Consider the following 17077-nt stretch of genomic DNA (forward strand, 5'->3'; position numbering starts at 1 on the left):
AAATCCTTGAAAAACTCCAACTTTTCTCTGATTAAAGTCTCAAAGATCACTTTCCTTGCTCTTTGGTAAGTTTTTGAAGCTTGGTTCTCCATCTTGTTGGTTATTTTCTTGATTCTCTTCTCTAAATGAAGTCTCTTGTGATATTTAGGAAGAACCTCACGTTTTGAGCAAGAACCCTAAAAAATCCTTTACTAAACCTCCATTTCAAGGTAAGGAGAGCTCTACTTTGTTACCAATAAATTGTTATGTTTGTATTCATGAAAAGGTTGTGATGAAATGTATGATCATTGATTTGAGTGTATATGCATGTATGTGGTGGACTGAGTCCGAGGGGACTAACTCTCGGCAATGATTGAATGATGTATGATATAATAATGAAACTAGAGTAAAATAGAGAGATAAAAGTGTGAATAATATATTAGTAAACAAAAAATGGAAAATATAGAGATGAAATGGTAAAATACAGATAAAGGGAAATGAGAAAGGAATATGGTAAGGATGAATATAGATAGTTCAGAGGTACACTAGAAGTGTGGAAGATGGAGAAGACTGAGAAGTCTTGAAGAAATGAGGGTGGTGGATGCTCCTCCTAAATTGTTCAACACAAATGAGAGTAGGAGCACCACAGGCCTCACACTTATTTCCTGACTAATACTCTTGACCATGCTCTTGCTAAAAGGGGCCGGGTCGGCACACATTGTATCTCTGTAGCTGCGGCTATCCAGCGACTATCTATGCTAAGGAAGACCTTGAGGGATCCCAGGGACAGTGGAAATGACAGTGTAATTGAGAATGAAATTGAATATGGAAATGAGTATCGACAGGATAAATAGAGATAAACATAATTTGGATGCATAACTAAATTGTTATATGATGCATGTTGAATGTTTTATCTGTATTATTGAATTCTCTGCGTATGTATGCTTGGTAATGAATATAGAAACTCATCCTTACATAACCATTTCAGGGAATCCAGATGATAGCACCCATAGAAGGAATGAGAGTAGTAGATAGTTCAGTAATAGATAATGTAAATGATGTATTTGGCGAGTACCAGAGACTTAGTTACTTTAAAATTCTTGTTTATGATAGTGAGGTACCTAGTGAGGTAGTTATGATGGAGTTGGAGTTAGCTTTTAGCATCCCTTTTGATTTGTCTGTGCATCAACCCATCATACCCTTTGTATTTATATCTTTTTTGGCACTGAGAGAACCCCAGCAACAGTAATGTATCTGGTCACGTGCCATAATCACGACCATTCTATAATACCATTGCAATGGACGATCGAGCAGATTACGGGTACTCAGGTCACCACCGATCCGGGTGATCTGTACCTTAGCTCAAATGACGAGCTGGATGCTGAAGACCTAGCGATGATAGAGGGTTGGCATAGGGAAGACTAGTGCCACTTATTCTGAAGACCTAGGGGTTGGCCAATCTTTAATGGCTTTAACCTTTTCCTCATCCACATGCACACCTTTAGAATTAACAACAAAGCCAAGAAAAATTACATAATCATTACAAAATATGCATTTTTCAATGTTTGCATACAATTGTTCGTGTCTTAAAACCTCCAACACACACCTCAAATGCAACATATGCTCATTAAAAGATTTGATATAAATTAAGATATCATCAAAGTAAACAACAACAAATTTGCCTAAGAAGTTCCTAAGCATATGATTCATTAAGCGCATAAAGGTGCTAGGTTTATTAGTCAACCCAAATGGCATAACCAACCATTCATACAAGCCATATTTAGTCTTAAAAGTTGTTTTCTATTCATCCCCTTCCCTTATTCTTATTTGGTGATATCTACTTTTAAGATCAATCTTAGAAAAATAACAAGCACCAAACAATTCATCAAGTAAATCATCCAAACGGGATATGGGGTGTCTATATTTTACAGTAATATTATTGATGGCGCGACAATCAGTACACATCCTCCAGCTTTCATCTTTCTTGGGTACCAAGATGACTGGTACAGCACAAGGGCTTAGGCTTTCCTTCACCCATCCTTTATCTAACAATCCTTTTACTTGTTTTTGAATCTCTTGAGTTTCTTGAGGATTGCTCCTGTATGCAGGTCAATTGGGCAAGGTTGCCCCCGGAATCAAGTCAATTTGATGTTCTATCCCTCTAATTAGAGGTAGGCCGTGAGACACTTCTTTAGGGAAGACATCTTCAAATTCCTGCAAAAGAGAAGAAACACCACTAGGCAAAGTATTATTAGCAAAAGAATTAATATAATCACTATGAGGACTTTCTTTACATAAAAGTAGATACATAGGCCGAGAGGCCAATAACGCTTTTTTCACTTCTTTTTTTTTCACAAATAAATTTTCTCTCATTTCATATTGATTTTTTTTTTCACTTTTCTTTTCACTCTCATATTTTTCATTTGGAAGTGTCCTCACTTTTTCCCCTTTCTTTTTAAGTTTCTCCTCAAGCTCACTCTTTTTCTTTTCATCTTTTCTCTCTTACTCTCTTCTTAACCTCATGACTATTTGATCCTCACACACTTGATTAGGAGTCATGAGCACTAGAGTGATTGTGCACCCTTTATGTATAAATGTGAACTTGTTGGAATGACCATCATGAATAGCTTTCTTGTCAAATTGCCAAGGTCTTCCTAAGAGTATATGACTTGCTTCCATAGGCACTACATCACACAAAACTTCATCTTTATACTTGCCAATAGAAAAAGTAATTAAAACTTGCCTATTAACAACCAACTCCAATTCATCACTCAACCATTGTAGCTTATAAGGCTTGGAGTGAGGAGTAGTAAGGTTCAATTTCTCAATAAGTCGAATACTAGCCACATTGGTACAACTACCACCACCAACAATAAGAGAACAAACCTTTCCAAGTACCAAACATCTTGAATGATAAATATTTTCTCTTTGTATGGTGTCATCCTCCTTAGCTAAACTACCCAAGAGACGCCTTACCATAAGCAAATCTCCCTTGTGGCATAAAGCTTCAAACTCACTATCCTCTTCACTTGAAGCATGTGATGATTGAGATGAACTAGCACTTGAGATCTTACCATTCTCTCTCAAAATCATGGTTTTCTTGTTCGGACATTGTGATGCAATATGACCCTTTCCAAGGCATTTGAAGCGTTTAATTTCCCTATGTCGAGAAGTAGAAGAAACAGAAGCATTAGTATAATTAAAATAGGGTTTAGATGAAGGTTTACCACTTTGGACAGTCATGTCCTTAGTTAATGTTCCCTCTTTCTTCACTCCTTCCTTCCATCCTTTTGAGTTATAAGAGGAGATACTCTTCCTTAAAGTACCCTTTCTCTTTAGTTGTGCTTCTACTTTAATAGCTTGGTGAACCAAATCTTCAAGTTTCACATAAGGATGAAGTTCCACTATGTCACAGATGTCATGGTTCAACCCATTTAATTAACGGGCCATTGTTGCTTCTCTTTCTTTAAATACATTAGCTCATATCATGGCAACTTCCATTTCTTTATAATAGTCATCAACACTTTTGCCACCTTGCCTCAAACCTTGAAGCTTTGTATGAAGTTCTCTATTGTAGTATATAGGAACAAATCTCCTACGCATTAGGTTCTTCATTTCAATTAATGTATCTACAGGCTCCTCATTATATCTCCTTCAGTCCCTTTGAATTTAATCCCACCACACCAAAGCGTAGTCATGAAACTCTAGGGAAGCCACCTTTACTTTCTTTTCTTCACTATAATCATGGCATGAGAATACTTGCTCTATCTTCAATTCCCACTCTAAGTATACTTCAACATCATTCCTTTTATGAAAACTAGGAATCTTTATTTTAACTCCACCAATTCTCTCATTTTCTCTTATTCTTACATTTTCTCTTCTCCTTCTTTAATTCCTCCTCTCTCTATTATCTATCCACCTATCATACCTCCTTTCTTCATCATCTCTCTTATTTCTTCTTCTTTCTCTTGAAGAATTTCTAGAGTCTCCATGGGCATGTGGGGAACGATCACGTGACTGTCTTCTTGCATTATTTGCCAACGCCTCTTGAACATTCCTTATTACTTCATTTTGCCTCTCAAACATGCTTTCAAATCTTTGAGCAAGTCTTTCAATTTGCGAGGCAGGTGTGCTCTTTCTACTTGATCCTCCTTCTTGAGACATTCTACAAAACAATAAAAGTTAATGCAAAAAGAAAAAGTTCTCTCCACTCGCTAAGTGTTTTCACTCAGTAGATATTCACTCGTGTTTCACTCTAAATTGGCTCTTGTGTAAGGATTTCTCTCTTACCTTTTTCCCCTCAAGTGCTCGTAAGAGTTCTTAAGGAAGTCAACCTCCAATCCACACAATCAACCAAAACCAATAGACGATCCATCAATGAGAAACAAGTGAAGCCAACAAAAGAAAACTCTAAGATAAAACTAAGGAAGCCAACAAGACAATAGAAAAAAAAAGGACTAATTAAGAAATAAGCACACTCAAAAGTAGATTGCAAATAAGACAAAATTGGAGAATTTAAAGAAGATTATGTAACATTAAATAAAAACTATATATATATATATATATATATATATATATATATTTGGTATGGAATCAAGCAAAATAAACGGAAGATTGGAACAAATATATCAAAAACACTCTTTTGTATGTTGCAAATTTTTTTGTAGTATATTTTTTTCTCTTTTTTTTTTTCAATGAGCACTACGTCAATAGTGTGCGATGGACATTACCTTTCAATTCAATTCTAACCAAAGCTCTTGATACCAATTGATGACAATCACAAAACGTGTCGCTGAAATAAACGATCTTGAATTGGATTTCACACAATAAAAATGAAATTATTAAGGCACAAATAGGAATTGAAATAAAAAGAAAATTAATAAAAGTGAAAATAGAATAGAGACGAGAAATAGCGCCACAATCGCAAGATTGATAAGCTAAGGAACGATCGCCACAAGAGTCTTGGTCTCTTGATAAGATCAAAGAAAATTGGCTTACTCAAGAACCTAGAGTCACACGCTCTCACAAGAGTATTCAATCTCAAATTGTATTCAAAACTAATTAAAAGTATGTCTACAAGAGCTTATACATGCCTAATGCTTGTAAACTAATACTAATAGAAACTCTAATGGGCTCCTTGTACCAACAAGCCTAAATTCAAATAAACTAAATAAAATAACAAGATTTTATCCTAAATAAAACTCAAAATAAGTAATGACTAATATTAAAATAAATAAACTAAACATAATAATTAGATCCTAATAAAACTCGTTAGAGTTCAAATCCTCTAAGCATATGTAATTGACCATCTTGGACTTTTCTAACTCTAAATTGAGCTCCCTTTCAAATAAGACAGCAACAATCTTTTCTAAGTCTCCATTTATTCTTTTTGCCCTTGCCCTTGTCATTGGTCCTTGAAGTCATTCCAATGCCTTCAAGTCTTTGTCTTCAATGGGCCTTCCTTGATTCTCATCAAGAACTAAAATAATCATAAACAAAGCCATAATCAAAAGAAATAGTAAACTAGAGTGTGAGATGAGTTCTCAGTCTTCAAGTACGATTGCTCAAAGCTCCAAATCCTGCTAAGAGTATGCTCAAGATCTCGTACAGGAGAAACGAGATGAGAAGTGTATCATAAAGTAAAAGACAAGATGTAAACGGTGTGTCCAATAAGATGCCTGAGGTATCTCTTTTATAGGGTTTAAAAATCCTAAAAGCTCTTTATAATTGGGCTTCTCGCAAATGAGCAGGGTCATGTAAGACCTTGTTGAAAGGGTCTAGGCGTGTTGACTACTGCGAAACTCTGATCTTTCATTAATTTGGACCCAAAATATATTCAAAATCCACTTGCGACCTCTTCATACTAAACTGTACATTTAATATATAAATTACTATAAAACTCAATTAAAATAAAGGCTAAACATAAATATATGGGCCATAGAAAATGGCTTAATTATGGACTTATCATGTTGCATCTATGTGTGGTGGCTAACTGGCGACTATCCATGATGGCGTAAGTCCTTCATAACTAGGAAATGCATGTAGGCAGCGATTTAGGGGCTCGTGAGTACTAAGAGTATCGATAATTGATGAATCCATCATAATTTAAATGAATAAAGTGGCACGAATTCAAGAATTGAATGATTGTATTTGGTTAAGTGTGGAATATTTTGCACTGATGAATCCATCTCTGTTGGTTAAAATTTTATAAAGAAATTATTCCTATTTTGGTGCATGTTGTATTAGAGAATATTTTTTGCATTATTTTGATTATTTTATAAAATAAGAATTTAATGGGGCAGAGAATGTTCATCCTTACAATTATTTTTTTTAAAATGAAATTGAAGAAATTAAAAGAAAATTGATATGTTTTGTGATCATACTCTCAGTTATGTTGTAAGAAAAAGAATTGCTCTGTTAGAATTTAATTTATTTGAAGACCTGTAATAATATTGATTGAGTTTCTATTCAGAGTTAACAATGATATGTAATTAGTTTAAATGTTAATTTTAGAATTTATAATATTTTGATAACTCTAGTCGTAAATGATGATTAAAGTGCATACGTAATATTTAATAACTAATCGTTAAATATGAAATTTTAGCTTTTACTTTAATTATAAATTTAAATTATAAAAATATTTTTTTATTTCTATTACGAATTAGATTTATATATAAAGTTTTAAAATTTTGCTAACTTTTATCGGTTCAAGTTTATATACATGTAAATCTTTTCCAAACTATCCATATCTTTTACCTATTTCAATCAAGTTTATCAAAAATTATATATATTTAATAAAGGAAATCATTTAAATTTTAGAAGGATGTTACAATGAGTCTTTTATAAATTAACTAGCTAAAGATCACAAAATATCAATGTCAATGAAGCGAATAGAATGGCAATGAAATGGAATTCTTTAAGGAAGATACGCAAATCAATATGGATTATTATGACCTATTGAGGCTATACAATGTTAGGTCAACTAAGAAGACAAAGGTTGATGGTAATTGATTTTAAGATGTTACATGTCTATTTAGATAAACCAAAAAAGGAGCTTTAAATTATGTAGGCCTATGATTCATTTAAATGAATTTTTTTAAAATGTGTTATGGCAAGCAAATTGTTAGTGGCTAATGGAAGAGATGAGAATGATAATATATTTCTCATTAATTTTTTGCTTGAAGACATTATTGGGTCTGTTGACCAATATTTATGTTTGGTAAACAAAAAATATGCTCTTTGATCATTTAACAAATAATATATTGTTCTACACATGATAAACATGATTTCTATTTATATGGGATTTTCATTTAAAGCACATATAATATTTATTACAAGAGTTGAAAAATATTCTTGAAGAAATGAATGTTGAAGATTGATTTTGTATTTTGATATTTGTATGCAAATTTCAAGCTACTAATACAAAGGACAAACATTGAAGGATTTTCCATGGAATGTTGCAAGGGCTAATAGTGTGTGAGTTTAAGTACTGAATTATAGGAATTAAAGAGTTAGATGAATGAGCAATTTGTTGGTTAGAAAAAAGAAAAGAAAAGAAAATCCTATGACACAATTCACCACATGCTAAATGTAGGGTTGTTCGTGGGTTGGGTTGGGTTAGGTTAGGTATGTTTTGGTATAAAAAATTATCCAAATCAATCAAAATTTCATAGGTTGCATTATGTGGGTTTTGGCATTTTTTTTTTCTTCACTCAACTTCAACCATTCGACCATGGGATATGTTAGGTTGGACTGTTGGGTTGGCAATTAAAATTATGTATATGATTAATGGCCTAATCTCAAGATTTAAAATAATAGATCTATTCAAATAAAATGAGAAATTATTCATTTTAAGACATGGCATAAAACCAACAATTTAATATTCATCTAACATAAGGAGTTAAAGTAATATAGAGTAAAGGACAAATTTCGACAACCTCTCAAATTATATTCAAATCATTTGTCAAATTTTAATTCTTTACTTCAAACAAATTAAAAGGCCTAAAAGCTGAAATCTTGAAAGGATGCATTATATAAAAATAAATGAAGTAGTTAAGAGTATAACATCTTCTATAATCACGAAAATTACTTAATTAATAAATTATATCATTACTTTATTGGAAAAACTGGAAAATAAGATCAATGTCAATATCTTTAAGACCTGAAACATTAGACATATCTATCAACAAATGATTAAAATATAAGATTAAAACAAAGTTACAACGAAAGGTCACAGTAGACGCAGAGTCAAGTCGATATGGAGCTTGAAATTAGAGGAGGCAACAAGTGGCGGCCAAGGCGTCCAATGGAATGTAGAAAAGGAAAAGTTAGAAACATAAGACAAAAGAAGTGAAGAACAAAAATTAGGAATTAGAGTTTTGGTTCACTTTAAAAAATTGAAAGTATACCATCAATATCACGAGTCTAAATGTAATGAGTTATTAGATTGGGTTGGGTTGAATTTTAACATTTACAATCCACGATCTAACTCGTACTTAATTGAGTACTAATATTTTATTGACCCATCTATCTAAACCAACTCGTTAATTTTTAATTAGATTGAGTTGGATTAGTCGGGTTCATTAGATTGACCAAACCCATGAAGACAACAATACAAATTAAAATTGTAGTCTTTTAATTTTGCCATATTGCATGCAAGAGGCAAGCCAATCATTATAATGATGGAGATTATTCACTTAATAATAAAATGATTTGCTACTAAAAAAGAAGGCATGATGAATTATAATAGTGTCATATATCCAAGGATTCAAGCCAAACTAAAGAAATCAAAGAAGGAAGCAAAATCTCCAAGATCCACAAGAATAAAAAACCTCCATTTATCATGCAAGGTTTTCTCAATACAAAGGATTTTGTGTAGTTGTTGGGAGGTGGGAGGCTATAGTGGGAATGTCAACTTCTGTGAGTTAGGAGACAAACTGGTAGCAATTCTAGTTGCAGGAGTTCATCGAAAGAATGAGTGTTTCAAGGGTTAGGATTTTGCCATAAAACTAAACAAGAAATTTGTAATTGTAGGAGTAAGCCCTTTTTCAGCAACAATTTGAAAACAAAAATGTCACATGCATTCAATTCACTCGATTAAATTTAAATAATAAATTTGATAAAAAAAAAAAAAGTTAATTTGCATGCAATAAAAATCACATAAGTTGATATACACCTTTCAAAAATTTAAGGGTTAAGTTGCACCCAACCTAATCTTAGGGTCTTTAATTATATTTGTTAATAAATTTATTTCATAAAGTATCAACTCATTTTTTAATTTGTATGAAATTCATAGACTTATTTTACTTAACAAAAATTTCTTTAGTTAATTATTGAATTGATTATATTTAATGTGTATAATATATGTATCTTCTCTCATATCTTTGCAATAGGGGTTGATAGGTTTTATTTAAGACAAATTATGTTTTGCATATTTTATTTTTGTTTTGAAATATATTTAATATAACCTTACAAGATTAAGAAATTTATTAAATTATTTAATAAAAAAAATTTCCTTAAATTTTTCTTTTCAATTTAATTAGTAAAAATACCCTTAAATGAAATGATAAATTATACCTTGTCATTATAGTGTTATTATTTTCAATGTATTTTTTTTAATATGCTATTTAATTCCTTTTTAACCTTTGAATAAATAAAAAAAAATTCCATTGACTATGATGTTATTTATTCTTTATTTTACGCTTTTTATTTAATATTTTATATACATATTCTTAAACATATCATTATTTTTTATATATCATCTTCTAAAGAATAAATTTAAAAGTTTGGATTGAGATTAAATTCATTAATATGTTTATTTATTTATCCATTTCAATATTATAGATTATAACTTTCACGATAAAAGACAATTTAATGTAATTTTATAAATTTTCAAACACCTACTAAAGTATTAATATTTTCAAGTTAGGTCAATGATAAAAGGGTTAAATGACCAAAATAATAATAATAATAACTGCAACAGGGAAAAGTTGTATAATGAAGTCCAATTCAACGTAGAGAAAATAATTTGAAATACTAGTAATAAATATTTTTTAATTTGAAATATCTATATTTATTTTTTTAAAAATCATAAGCGATAAATAAGTTGAAAATTTAATTTAAATACAAGATTTAAGTATTATATAGCAAAATATGATATTTTTAAAAATTAAAAATAATATAGAACTCTCTAATAATTTTTAAATAAAAGTAGTTAATTTGACAATTTTTTAATCATAACAAATTAAATAATTTTATTTAAAACTGTCATTTGGAAAATTTTTATATATTTTTAAAAACTTACAGTCTTGAACTCCTAATTTTTTATAATTTTTTTAAAATATCATATTTTAATATATATTATTTTTAAATATCATATAAAATAAAAAGCTCATTACTTCGTTAGTTCATAAAAATACAAAAATCTCATCTCAGTAATTTAGAACAGAACATTTTTCTCAAATATTAAAACATTTGAGATACTACTAAATAATATAATCAACATTTATAATAGCAAAAAACATAATCCACATTTATGGCCGTCAAGATTAAAATTGAAATTTTTTATTATAAATAAATGTTATTTATTCCCAGTCTAATTTCAAAGTTGAAACCTTAATGACTCCCCTAGAATATAAAACCCAGAGTTTCCAACTTTCCGTCACACAGTCACAGCTTCTCTTGTTCCCCAGAGTCAAGAAGCCCATGAGACGAGAAACGGAGACAGATAACATAACCCGAGTCAGGTCCGAACCCGGACCCGATTCTCTCTATTCATGCGTCACACTCCTTACGCGCCGCGCCTTCAGCGCCTGTCACGAGATGGCTACTCGGGTCCCAAGATCCGACCCGAACATCGCACTCCAACTCGACCAAATCCTCGCCATAGCTGACGTCCTCTCCGCCGCCGAACACCGCCACGGCATCGGCCACCATCGCGACTGGTACTCCATCCTCCAGCTCCGCCCGGACGACGCTGCCGCGAACCGCGACCTCGCTCGTCAACGGTTCAAGACGCTGGTGCGCCTCCTCGACCCGAACAAGAACAAGTTCCCCCTCGCCGACGACGCGCTCATGCGCGTGCGCGAGGCGTGGTTTGTTCTCTCTGACTCGGCCCGAAAGGACCGGTTCGACCGCGAGATCCGTGAGGCCGCGACGTCGTTTTGGACAATGTGCCCTTACTGCTGGTACCTGCACCAGTACGAGAGGAAATACGAGGATTGCACTCTGAGGTGCGCGAATTGCCGGAGGACGTTTCACGGCGAGGCGGTGAGGCCGCCGCCGCCGGAGACGGTGGTGGAGGGGAAGGAGCAGTACTATTGCTACCACGTGAGTTTTCCCCTTAGGTACCCTGTCGATGAAGAACGACTTCGTTTCGGTAGCGATTATGAGGATAAGGGGAATGGAGTGAACGACAATGCGCTGAGCGGTGGGAGAAAGAGGTTGAGGATTAAAACGGTGGCTAATAGGGTGAGAATGAAAGGGTATGTTGATGGCAATAGTGACTCGGATTTGGATGCAGATGAAAAGGATGGAAATGATTTTGGAACTTAGAGAAGTCAGAATTTTGCCACTTCTGTGTAGTCGCAGATGTAGCGAAAATGGAAAACCTAAAATGGACACTTGTTAGTGTACCTGTTGATTATGTGCTCCTTTTTTGGTTTGCAAGTGAGGCATGCATTGCTTGTATTTTGCAGTTTTTGCAATGCCGCTTCTGTTAATTGTAATCTGTACATACTCTGAATGTGTTAGTTTTAAAGGGATGACAAGGTGAATAGCATTTATGAACTGGGCTTCTGATCTTCAAGAAAATTTAGTTCTTTTCCTCAGTTTGTTCGGAAAATGTTAATTTTTTAACTGAATAATGGCCAAACAAATGTATTATGTTAATTACTTGATAATTGCTAGGAATCACAGAAACACAGAATTATGGTTAATTTGTTTCACGTGATGAACGAATAAAAATTATGGCAAACTTGATTACATCTTGTTTGAACATAACAGGCAAACAAATTGAGGAAAACGATTTCTTTTATTTTTATGATATATTTTGGCATTTCAGTTGTACAAAATTTGGCCCTCGCCATCATTTTATGCCTCACTCTCCGGAGGCTTTGATATATTTGGATTTTCTGGTAGTGTTGACATGTGTCTTGCTTAGAAACAAACTCCCTTGGTTTTCAAACAAACTTCCTTGGATTTCTCTCTCTTCTACTAAGTTGTAGCTGGATTCAGATTCGACTCAGAATCCTCTAGAGATGAAGTGCTAATTGTACACGGCTCAGTTCTCAATCTCACCCCTAATTTCTTTCATATCGAGTGTTTATAACTATTGTTAAAATCTAGTCACTGTACGATTGGACCTTTTGAAGTGCAGGAAACCCACTTCCCATTGTCGGTTGTCTCTAGCGAGGCTACCTTGCTCTTAAATAATTAAATCTATAAATTGTCTCATAATGGAGTACAGGTAAAAATGCATTGTTCCACCTGACTAATGCGCAGAAAATTCCTGCAAAAACGATGGTTTTCTTCAAATTCGATGTACTTTACTAAGCTAATGCTTCCAACCCTCCAAAAATACTCCCAACATAACACGACCACCACTTTCTACAGTTCAGTCAGTCTTCTCGCTTACATCAAATTGAAATATCATCGTTGGATCTTTACATATCTTTATTGGATGGTTTATCTGGCTATATCCCTACGAGAATCCTTACTTGTTGATTTTCTTCTATTCTTCGCGTGTTTGTCTAGGCTGAATACTCTACTTTCTTCGGTGTGTTATTTTGTAGTCATTCATTCATCTTTGGGTATCACATTTTATTCCTTAATTGAATGTTACTTATGCCACTTGTTTCTTAATTCTTACAAAGCTAAACAGGAGTTACTAGTCGCTGCAATCAGACTTGAAGTACTTGTTAAACTTCGTCACAATGTAAAACAAATGTGTTTTCTATATAGATATAGATCTGTACAAATTTCTACTGAATTTACGAACTATGTAACATAATTAGTAAATTACTAATACTTCTTAAAATCATTCTGTAAATCAGTTAGATTTCTTATCTGCAAATTAGTCCTATTAGCGGCAAGGATGTACTTAGCCACAAAATTTTATACACTGAGCCTGTGGATGTCCCATTAACCACATCCTCAGATGAATATACATCTTGTCTCAAGTTAATCCCAACCATGTATAAGGAAAATAAAATAAAAAAACTCCTGTCTCAAAGTCTTAACGCTTATAAAACTTCAATTCTCGGCTACAATTGGATTTCAATGCATCCTCCAATTTCTCAACTTGGTCAAAATCAACTTTAAAAGTAACCATAGATATGCCATCTTTGCCGGTATCATAATCCTGCTTGATGTCTTGGACGTGAAAAGACTGCAGCTGAAATAACATGAGCAATGAGCAAAAGATGCGGATACATTGAGAACACAGAAGCTATGTAACTCAGTAGTTCTCACAAAATAAGAAGTATATTCATAATCAGGGTCTCATCAATGCACATTTGCAAGTACTAACCTGATGGTAGAGAACTCCAAGTAGATCAAAGGGGACCTCTATACCCATTGACACCTACATTTTTCATAAGATTATTCATAAATTGACACCTCATAAACATAATGAGTTTACAAACCTTCAAGAAAGTGAAACTTTGGGGGGGTATAGTTAAAATTAAAGATGCATTTCATGCTAAGAGAAAAGAACCACCTTTGCTTTCACAAGGCACGTTGGCGCATTCCTCAGGCATTCTGATGCAACTCCTCCATAAGCCCTAACCAATCCACCGGTTCCTAATTTGATACCTCCAAAATACCTGAAATTCAAATAAAAATTCACAATGCAAATTACACTCCAAATCCGACACCAAAACAAAGAACTTAGCATAGTGCCTAATGCAAACGACACAGGTTTATGAATCAGACATTCCAAAAGTATACCTGCCATGGTTAGTCAATGACTTTGTCAATTATAAAAAATTGTACTACCCAAGCCAACCAACAGAATTCATAAAACATTAATATGCATCTGTACAATATTAAAATAGGGCCATGTAAGTATCAACCTGATCACAACCACCATGAGTCTATCTATTCCTGAAGAAGCAATAGCAGATTGTATTGGTTTCCCAGCTGTTCCTGAAGGCTCACCATCATCATTGGACCGGCATTGACCCCCCACCTGTTACACAACATGGGAAAAAAGAATGATGAATAAAACATACTAATAGTAAAGTGTAGAGGAGTAGCACCTCATTATCTGCATTTATGCCTCATAATGTTCTTAGTTTCTACCTTCACTTAACTATGTCTCTTCTTTCTTACACTGAACACCCCCAATTTGTAAAGAAACTATCGATGAAGCAATAGTAACTTATTTTTTCATCTTCTTAAGAGAATTTTTAAACTCCAGACATCCACTAAAATCCCAATAATTTCCTCCTGACACTGAATGAGAAAGAAGGCATTAACGGTACCTTATAAGCCCAGCAATTGTGGGTAGCACGTGGATCCCGGACCTAATAATCAACAAAGCTCAGACATAAAATCAATAATTCGCAACCTATGCAAATGGGGGAGAAGAGGAGATGAACCTGGGAAAGGAAAGACATGGCGGACTTGTCGTCGGAGATGGGGCCAGCGATGGCGATGAACTTGCTTTTCTTGATCTCTTTCTCGAAGGTGACGGTCTCTTGAATTGTGGTGAAGGCCCCAGAATTGCTAGTGCTGGCCATGGTGGTTTTCTTCGCCTTGGCAATGAAGAAGAGCGAAGCGTAGATGCGGAGCTGATAGCTGGGTATCGTTACTGCCACAGGCATCTATGTGTGTGCCAATGTCAATAACCCCCTTCTTCGATGCATACGTGTCTGTGAAAAAATAATATGTGACTGGTATAAACTCAACCCCCTCCTCCCTTGTATCTTCATTGTTTTATATGTATATATATAATCTCTCTTTTTCTCTGTTTTCGTTTTTGTGGTAATAAAATTTAATTGAATGATAAAAATATGTTTTTACTTATAATTCATTGAGCACATTAAAGTTGGGTGAAATTTATTTAAGGAAGGTTTTTTAAATTTTAATATTGGTGAAAAACTAGTTGAATTGTACTTTCCTTTTAATTATTCTTTTGGTACTTATCTTTTGTGATATATTTTTATTTTAGTCTTTAAATTAACTAATATTTTACTTTAATTTTAAATTTTTAAAATTAATTTTACATTAACTTTTACAATGCATTACCATTAGTTCATTTTTGACAAAATTACCTATTTAACATGTTAATGACACTTTATCAAAGCATTCGACATTGAATACGATATTGTGTTGGAATAAAAAACAATTATTGACATTCACTTCACTTTTTCTCACAAAAAATTGTAGTTTTTCATTTATTTCATTTGTCTTAACCTTTATCAACGTCCAAAAGTTTATCTTCAATGGTAAAATCGAATAACTAGTGGTGGAAATAAACCTCAAATAGAGTTGTCATAGTTAAAAAAGCTTTTGTAACACTTCATTTTCTAGACACCTATACACATTTAAGGAAAGACCGGAGTAGATTTTGTTTGTGTGATTTAAAAATCATTGCAAAAATGTTCCAATTATTACTGACTCGTACACTATTCTATAAATGTCTTGACTGTAGGGTAGTGCTTTTGTACTATTTTTTGTTTTTTAGAATTTAAATTGCTTATTTCTTACTAAATTAATATGGTTTTTTAGTTCGTATAGTGGTTAACATTATAAATATATTCGTTAGGCAGTCTTCAAAGATAATAGTGTTGTCGCTAAAAAGATGTAATAATTGTAGTAAAAAATTGAAGATTGAAAGATAAATATTAGTTAAAAGACTAAAAATTTAAAGGTTAAAAAATTAAGGCAATCAAATATTTTATAATTAGGTAATTTTTTATTTTTATTTTTTGGGTTTACTACGCCCTTTAAAAATCAAGGCTATTCCAATCACCCAACTTGTTGAAAATGCAATGGGCAATCTAATCTTGTTAAAATTTAGAAAATTTAATTACAATTAGCTTCAAAGGACAAGCTTCCCTACACGTGTTACATATAGTATTTTGGTAGAAGGCCTAAAAGCCGGTTGGTTTTAAGACCAAATTTAATAGAAGACTATACGTTAATCTTATATGTATTTAAAAAATAAAAGTACATTAGGTCTCATTACAATCAACGTTAAGTTCACTATACTGCGATCAATTTGCAACGATGTTCTTTGGCATCTCAAGTACTCAAAGTCCAAAACATGCATTTTTATTTACATAAGTAAACAAAGATTAAATTAACTATAATGTAATCAATCTGCAACACTTGTTTAGAGATTGCTGTACACGTTCAATAATAGATTAGCTTACAGAAATAATAATTAATTTTTCAAAATTTATTTTAGATAGCTAGTAATATTAAATAGGTGTGTTGTGATATCTTAACTTTTACTATATTTTTATTAATTATTAATATATCATAACTTTTACTATATTTTTATTAATTATTAAATAAAATTTTGAGATGAAAATTTAATTTAAATAATTAAAAAGCATAAAACAAAATTTAAACTAAAGATAAAAAATAGACATAGAGATATAGATAAAAATGAAGGTGAAATCCCTTTTCACACCGTCGCTTTGGCCGAGTGGTTAAGGCGTGTGCCTGCTAAGTACATGGGGTTTCCCCGCGAGAGTTCGAGTCTCTCAGGCGACGAATCATTCCATGAAATTTTAACCTTTTTGTGCAAATTCACTCTTAGGTAAGCATGTTGGTTAAGTTCAGTTGGAGTTGGTCATATTGTGAAAGAACGTGCATCGAGGCTTATGAGAAGATATATTGATGTTTATATTTTTGTTATTTCTAGAGAAAGTTTGAATAGCATTTCAACCCCTCCAAGGGACGTTTACTTCTTGCCCTCTTCCATAGACTAATGTTTTTCCCTTTCATTTTTCTGTTCTAACTTTTCAATAGTTGGGGCATTTTTCTTCTTTTCGGGTCAATATGGGCTTCTTAGTTTGCGTGATTCTCAACGTCCTTTCTTACGTATTCATTGTCACCCCTGGAAGTAACGAGTTACGTGGTCTAA

At 33.0% G+C, this 17077-nt stretch overlaps 2 protein-coding genes and 1 non-coding gene across 4 annotated transcripts; 2 read left to right on the top strand and 1 right to left on the bottom strand.

Moving 5' to 3' along the window:
• Window positions 1–10649: 10649 nt before the first annotated feature.
• On the top strand, window positions 10650–12107 carry LOC113859142. The gene has a single exon (XM_027491958.1). It carries the CDS (start codon window positions 10684–10686, stop codon window positions 11530–11532), a length of 849 nt encoding a protein of 282 aa, XP_027347759.1. The 5' UTR covers window positions 10650–10683; the 3' UTR covers window positions 11533–12107.
• Window positions 12108–12917: 810 nt separating this feature from the next.
• Window positions 12918–14902, bottom strand: LOC113858875 (IMPACT family member in pol 5'region). Of its 2 annotated transcripts, XM_027491662.1 has the most exons (6): window positions 14580–14902; window positions 14463–14504; window positions 14052–14167; window positions 13697–13802; window positions 13508–13561; window positions 12918–13372 (listed from the first exon to the last, which is right to left on the bottom strand). In XM_027491662.1, exons 1-6 carry the CDS (start codon window positions 14802–14804, stop codon window positions 13214–13216), a joined length of 702 nt encoding a protein of 233 aa, XP_027347463.1. In that variant the 5' UTR covers window positions 14805–14902; the 3' UTR covers window positions 12918–13213. The 2 variants fall into 2 exon arrangements, with proteins under 2 accessions (XP_027347463.1, XP_027347464.1); XM_027491663.1 differs by lacking the exon at window positions 14463–14504 and having other exon boundaries at window positions 13012–13372; window positions 14580–14901.
• A 1720-nt stretch (window positions 14903–16622) lies between these two features.
• TRNAS-GCU lies at window positions 16623–16704 on the top strand. Its single transcript has one exon. It is a non-coding gene; the product is annotated as a tRNA-Ser (tRNA).
• Window positions 16705–17077: the final 373 nt, after the last annotated feature.

The sequence above is a fragment of the Abrus precatorius genome, unplaced genomic scaffold, assembly GCF_003935025.1.
Source record: "Abrus precatorius isolate BTA unplaced genomic scaffold, Abrus_2018 Scaffold2, whole genome shotgun sequence".
Classification (NCBI taxonomy): domain Eukaryota; kingdom Viridiplantae; phylum Streptophyta; class Magnoliopsida; order Fabales; family Fabaceae; genus Abrus; species Abrus precatorius.